Source organism: Lepisosteus oculatus, chromosome 1, assembly GCF_040954835.1.
Source record: "Lepisosteus oculatus isolate fLepOcu1 chromosome 1, fLepOcu1.hap2, whole genome shotgun sequence".
NCBI classification, from domain to species: Eukaryota; Metazoa; Chordata; class Actinopteri; order Semionotiformes; family Lepisosteidae; genus Lepisosteus; species Lepisosteus oculatus.
Window position 1 is genome coordinate 10,425,870 of NC_090696.1, and position 6,831 is coordinate 10,432,700.

The 6,831-nt window shown below is 33.3% G+C and overlaps 1 protein-coding gene across 2 annotated transcripts; it reads left to right on the forward strand.

The window, feature by feature from the left end:
- The first annotated feature begins 386 nt into the window (after positions 1 to 386).
- il21 (interleukin 21) lies at positions 387 to 6,293 on the forward strand. Of its 2 annotated transcripts, none has more exons than XM_069194346.1 (8): positions 387 to 486; positions 856 to 908; positions 1,019 to 1,119; positions 1,217 to 1,261; positions 3,950 to 4,072; positions 4,251 to 4,289; positions 4,425 to 4,508; positions 4,612 to 6,293. In XM_069194346.1, exons 1-8 carry the CDS (start codon positions 422 to 424, stop codon positions 4,630 to 4,632), a joined length of 531 nt encoding a protein of 176 aa, XP_069050447.1. In that variant the 5' UTR covers positions 387 to 421; the 3' UTR covers positions 4,633 to 6,293. The 2 variants fall into 2 exon arrangements, with proteins under 2 accessions (XP_069050447.1, XP_069050452.1); XM_069194351.1 differs by having other exon boundaries at positions 1,022 to 1,119.
- Positions 6,294 to 6,831: the final 538 nt, after the last annotated feature.

Genomic DNA, 6,831 nt, shown 5'->3' on the forward strand with positions numbered 1-6,831 from the left:
TCTCAATAAAGTCTCATTCTACATTATTCTACCACTCTTGCTGGCTTTCAAAATTGGAATACCATGGAATATTGACAAAGTGATTTTATATTTCTATTGGCTAAAGTACTTGTTAAAGTGAGCAAGGACTCTTGTGAGGCTGAACCAAAAAGCTTAAAAATGGGGTCAACTAAAATCCCTCACGTACAAACTTACATATTTATAAAACGTTAACTGTTGCATCTTTTCCCACTGCTCTTTTTTAAAATAATTTTCTCAGTTGCACCTCATTCAAGTCGTAGAAGACCTATTTCTACGGCAACATTTGTACACTCTCCTCACTGATTTTGCAGACAGCCACCTGAAATTTCACAGCCTTTTGTGTTTCCTGATTTATTTTCAGCATCAGAAAATTTAGAATTGCTAAACAGCTAGCTCTTTCATGGTTAACAGAGGGGGCCCCGCTTTAAGATGTGGAAGGACACCTAATTTCAGTAGGAATATCAGGTAATGCAAAAAGAAAAAAAGTTCAATATAGACGAACTAAAGCAGTATCTTACTCATTTCAGTAATCTGTATATGACTGTGTGTTGTTGGTACAACAGGTATATTCGTGTGGGAGGCAGAAAAAAAAGATTACCTTATTTTTGTTTAGATCAGTTTGAGGTTTATTAACTCAAGCTAAAAATGATAGGCTGTCGATTCATAGTGAAAATGGGAATTCACAACTTCTTCTATTTTCCTGCCCATTTTGCAGATCAGGCTTGTTTTCGTTCACACCGTCGATCCCCACTCCCCACGCACACACACATCTGCACTCACGTAGAACTGGCCAGTGGAAAAGAAAAATAATTAGTCATTCATCCTTTCTTCAAGGTTTCCAAACTGGAAGGAGTGGCCTCCTTATGTCCAGAAGGATAAATATATAGGTAAGTCATGCACCTGTACGCAATATCGGTGAAGTTAACTTTCTGAAAACTTTGGTACCACTTCAAGACGTTACTGAAAATGGTGAAGTTTATTGTCTGTTGCCTTTTAGCAGTTCTGTCAAGTTCTGTGATGGGTGCTCCAGCTGATGACACCTTAGCTACATTACAAGAACTTTTAAAGGATTTGAAACATTTGAGCAAAAATATAAAGGTAAGTTTTCTTTTTGTATTTCTTATTTTACCAGAATTTAGCTTGAGTTAAAACTTTAGAAATATATAACAAATGACTGCATTTGTATCTATTGTAGCATGATGGGAGGATGCTGAATACCCCACTTATAGAAGATATAGAAGTAAGTATAAAACTATTCTTTATGATATTGGAAGATTTATAATTGCAATTTGAAAAGTTAAGCATGCATATTTTACATTCAAGCGTTCACTCCCTATTATTTATATATTGTACTTGTGATGTTTAATCAAGAAGCAGATAAACTTTAAGAATGTAAGGCCATGTATTACCTTTTCCAGTTTTGCATTGGCACTTAAATACAATGATGACAGAGACCAAGATTTACATCTTTGGACTCTTAGAAAGTGAATGAGTCAGAGTTAGTTTGTTATTCACCCACATATGTGTAAATCAGCTGTAGTAAACAAATAATACAATATGCAAATATGTCCTGTCAAGCTTTCTTCATACATCTCTAGTGCAGAGTAGTAAAATGAGGAAATTGTTAACTTTAACATAACGTTTAATTGTGAAAGTGCATTACGTTTTAGGCCACTTTTTATGACCGTTTATGGCAATGACATAATGGCAGAATACTTTAGCTGTTATGTCTTAATTAAAAGGAAGTCTTAAGTAAAGTTAAGAAGCTTTTTGGGTTCTTGTTGTGATTAATTCCTCCTGTGTGATATACAGTATCTGAGCAATACTATGTACCTTCTGTTACAATAACTGTAGAAATATTATAATTTATTAAAAATGTAAAGACCTAATCCATATTTATGTTGGTAGCACTCACTAATTATTGAATGTGTTTCCTGTATTTATGCTAGAAACTTGTAAATCATTTCAATTTGCAACACTGCTACCAGCATAAAGAAATGCATCAAGGTGAAAAGGAAAACAACATCATATTTTACCTCACTTTGTTCAACAAATAAAAGATTTTATTATTCTGAATTAACAATTTACAGTAAATCATAGCATAAAAATCTTACACTCACCAAAACCCAGAAAATGCTATTCTTTTCTTGTGCTGTGTCACAAACAACCGTAACAGCACCGAGACTGCACTTTCAAAAGAGTGACTCAAAAATGAGTTTGACATTTATAATAACTCATATATGTCACCCAATAAACAGCAGTAATAACAGTAAATGGCACATGGCATGCAAAGTTTAACTGCTTTTTCTATAGAGACTTGTCAAAGTGAAAGTTAGGTACAAGTTGATTAAAATTATTTTAGTTTTTGCGAGAAACTTGATGACTAATCAAACAGCAAGTAGCAGGAAAGAGTCTGTGGGCTGACAGGACATATTAATTTAAGTTGTTTGATGCTGAACAGAAAACAATCATAGAGTTCTGTGTATGTGAAACATTTTTGAACAAGTTACAGTTTGAAAATTAAGGACATTTTAGAGTAAAGGTTTACTTTTGAAGGATGCTAGCTTTATATATTTAATTTATTGGTTTGAAACATAAAGACTTGAAAAAAAGGCTTTATGATGATTAATATAGTAATTAGTAATTTAAGACATATTTTCGTTTCAGAACACTCATTTTTAAGCTAACTGGATTCCTTAGGTGACCAGGATTACAAAGGAAGGTGTTCATTGTTTCTCAAAGGTCATTTAGTGGTTTTCACCTTTAGCACATCCTTTTCTGGTAACTTCCTATTTAAACCCCAAAGAATCCCTTCAGAGGCTGTCTGTGTTCACCACTTTAGTACAGCAAACCAAATGTGATGTGTAGCACTTGTTCAGGGGGTAGTTTCTCTTAACTTCTATATTTATTTACTGTAAAGGTCAGAGAAATATTAATGCTATCTTTATTCTTTCTAATCTCGTTAGAGGAACAAATGTTACACACTATATTTTTAAGTTTAAATTTTTCTTCTAAAGAACAGTAAGTCTTGTAGTAAGTTATGAATGCTTCACATAAAACATATGTATATAAAATATGAAATCCACTTACTGAGTATATTTTGCACTCAGATTTTGTAATCAGTTCAGAGAGCTATTTTTAACAGATGTCATCAGATATTGCTCATAATTCACCAAAGTCAGAATAGTTACAAAAATCTATATCAGTTTATGCATACCACGCTGAACGTGTTTTTAGTTTCACCTGGAAAAAAGTACATTTTTTCTCAGCAAAAATTTCCAACGAGTTGACATGATTACAGTAACGTGTACATTCAAATCTGGCAACTTTTTTTTAACAAATATAAAAACTGCAGCACAATGCGCAAACATGCAGGTGTGATGCCACATCTATGGAAAGAGCTTTTTCATTTGACAAACCCAAACGAACCTTCACACCTCAATCTCTGGGGTGAGGCAGTTGCATTATTAAAAGCAAGAAGCCTGCGTTCAGCAGAGTCATCAAAACCTATTTAAAACCCACATCGCATTTGTTAGAAAACTTACATGCTTTGAAAACCTCAAAATGTAAATGAGATGGAGAGATGATCAAAGAAGTGGAAATAATGTCTCCTTAGAAGGTTCAGGTTATTCACCTTCAGCCAAACTTGACCCGTTTCTTCCGGTTTTTAACTCTCTATGTGAAGCAATTGTTTTTTACAAAAACTAGATTAAGGAAAATTGTTACCTGGTTGAATTTAGATTCTACTATCGACAGTTAAGCAGGTGTATTATCTTTGGTTTTTTGACTGTTTTTGCCTTTTTTTAGCTCCCATTTGTAATAGCAAAGAAGCAGAGCTACGTCTCTTCATTTTTCGTGCTAATCAGAAAAATCAGAAAAGTGTAAATATATGTATTTACATAATGTATTTAACCCTCTGTTTTTACAGGATTGTTGCATTCCATCTGCTCTTCGGTGCTTTAAGGAAATGCTGCCGGGTCTTACCACAACTGATGAGCAAAAAAGTCAAAAAGTCAAAAAAATGTGCTACAAGATGTCAAATAAAACCATTGTAAGTATCATAAGATCTACATTTTTAAAAGTACACTTATTACCTTAACTTTTTAAATAATATTTTAATTACTGAAATTCAGAACAAAAAATATTGAATCTGCTCTTCTGTATATACATATTGGGAAGTGTGTGCGCAATAGTAATGTTAAAATGTTGTTTGTATTGAATAATTTCAGGATAGAACTGGGAATGTCTGCACTCCAGAAGAAGTTGAGGTATGTTTAATAATGCACACAATTTATTTTGTATGATTATATCATTATATTATATTGTTTTCCATTGAGGCATCTTGTTTTATCTTGTATGTGGGAGCAGAAATATGAATGAAATGTGTTTTTTTTACCTTAAAGAAAGCAAGCTGCAGAGCCTGTGACTCATACGAGATGAAGGACAGCAAGGATTTCCTTAATGCCATGGAAAAACTTCTACAGAAGGTATGTTTTCTTAGTCCGTGGAGGGAAATGTTTCATTTTGGTGATTATTTTTAGATGTTAAGCAATGATTGTGTGCTATGTGTAACACCTTTTTTTTTTTCAGAGTGTGATGAAAATGCAATGAGAAACAACATTATTTGTCAAAAAGAGACATGACTGATCGAGAGACACTATTCTACAATCAAGATACCCAAGGTGTAACTATTGTGCATTATGTATATTTAAGTTCTTATTTGTAAAGCAGATTGAAAGAAAATAGAGCTTTTTACAGTATACAACACAGCTAAAACAATTCATACAATTTTACTAGTTCACCTAATGCTTATATATACTTATATTAGTCCAAGAGCACTGAAAGCTTTTGCAGTTTCAGCATGTTATGATAAAGCCATCTAAAGTAGCTATAATCTGCAGGTATAGCCTTTCTGTGGCCCATAGAAATCACAATGCCAAATTAACATGAAACAACAATTTAAAAACTAAATGTGTGCTCTGGGGATACAGCAAATATAAATGCATACACATACTCTCTACAAGAATTCAGGCATATATTAGATTTACAAGGTTAACACTTGTACTATATATGTTGCTTTCTTACTTATTTTCATTTACACAATTTGTGAGTTATAGAAGTGGTTCACATCTTCAGCACTTGCAATCAATCTGCAGGAATTCAGTTTTGCCATAATTACATTTACTTTATTAGCACTTAACCAAGAAAATGAACATGCTGAAGCTCAAGCTCATTGAAGTAATTAGCTTTCAACCAAAAAAGGTACATGCAGTGGACAGAGTTAAAAAACCCAAACTTATGTACCTTTGGCTTATACATCATAGGACAGTATTATCTGGAAATTTGAAATAATAACTCTGTTGTCATCAATACATCTGAGAAATACATTCACACACATTTTAACACTAGCTCATGTGAAGATTTCAATATATGCGAGAGGCTATCATTTTAACTTCAATTTAAGAATTCTTCTGATGGTGTTATATTTTATTATCATCTTTATTATCTTATTTCTGCTGCTGAGTTCAATAATTGTATCTGCAAAAGAATGTAAAGATGTAAACTAGAAAGAATTGTGAAGCTTTGCAGTGTTCAGTGTCCAGTTTGATAGATGTGAACAGTGCAGAGACAAACTAAACAAGTGTCAGTGACTCCTTCACTCAGTCACAGTGGATTTCAAGAATTTAATTTTAAAATGTACCTGAAAATTAATATTGAACAAATTATTCCACTTATAACCTAGGGGGGAAATAATGTAATTTCAGCAGTTTATCCAGAAGTATACACATCATCCAAGTTTATTCTGTTATAAAGCTGCTTCAGCTCCACCTACAGGACAGAATCTTGTTTTTCTCAAAGAAGGGCTTGTCCCTAGCTGTGAAGCCTTTCCTTAATTTATTTATTGTATTTATTTTTATTTTTCCATGGTATTTATTAATTAAATTATTTATTTATTTACTGCAGAGTTGCACAACTACATTTCAAGACCTTCCTTCCAAATACTTCTTTGAGGCAAAATATCATAACCTTATTTTTAACACCTTTTTTGCCTATCTAAGAAATGGGTTAATTCTTCACCTTGCAAAACATTTGGGCATTTGTTGTTGTGCTTCTCTGATTTACTTATTAAAAATAGTTATCTCATAATGAGGTCAAATATTGTTTGTATTATTATACAAAAATATATAGAGTTTGACTTTTTAATTGTATTGTGTCATTGTATATTTTTGTCTTGTGATTTTTCTTATTTGTATTGGTTTGTTAAGACTTAATTCGATGGCAACATTAATTTATTAATAAAACATTTATAAATACTTTGTTGTTCTAATTAATTTTCTTGTTTTCAAAAAACATCAGCACTGGGACTCTAAGAGACTATGGCACTCACAGCACAAGTTAACGCTGTATGGTCCAGATGCCTCTAGTTGTCAGGAAACCAAATCGGTAGAATAGGAGGATCCTTATACGGAACCATGAATCCCACAAAATGCGGAGTAGTACAGGGACAATCCAAAAGACATGATCCAGGGGCTTGGTCAATAAGGGAGGCGGTGAGTTTGTTAACAAGGGAAATCCAAAAGGCATGGTCAAAAAGGCAGGAGCAAAGATTCAGCACCAGATCAGTCAAAAAGGCTTGGAAACGGGCACAAGAGAATACTCTGGGAGGCTTCTCAAGAGTGAGCAAGGGTATGGTGTGTGAGGGAACTTTAAGTACTGAAGGTAAAGGGATGTGGTTGGATAATTGGTCCGGGAGTGAGAATTTGTGGAATCTGGTGCATGTGGGAATGTGATGTGTTCAATTAGAAATGG

Bases quoted from the DNA above. Each gene is read 5' to 3' on its own strand.
- il21 (XM_069194346.1), top strand. From the start codon at position 422: ATGGTTAACAGAGGGGGCCCCGCTTTAAGATGTGGAAGGACACCTAAT. The intron at 909-1,018 runs GTAAGTCATGCA...GTTGCCTTTTAG, and splicing joins CCAGAAGGATAAATATATAG to CAGTTCTGTCAAGTTCTGTG. The intron at 1,120-1,216 runs GTAAGTTTTCTT...TATCTATTGTAG, and splicing joins ATTTGAGCAAAAATATAAAG to CATGATGGGAGGATGCTGAA.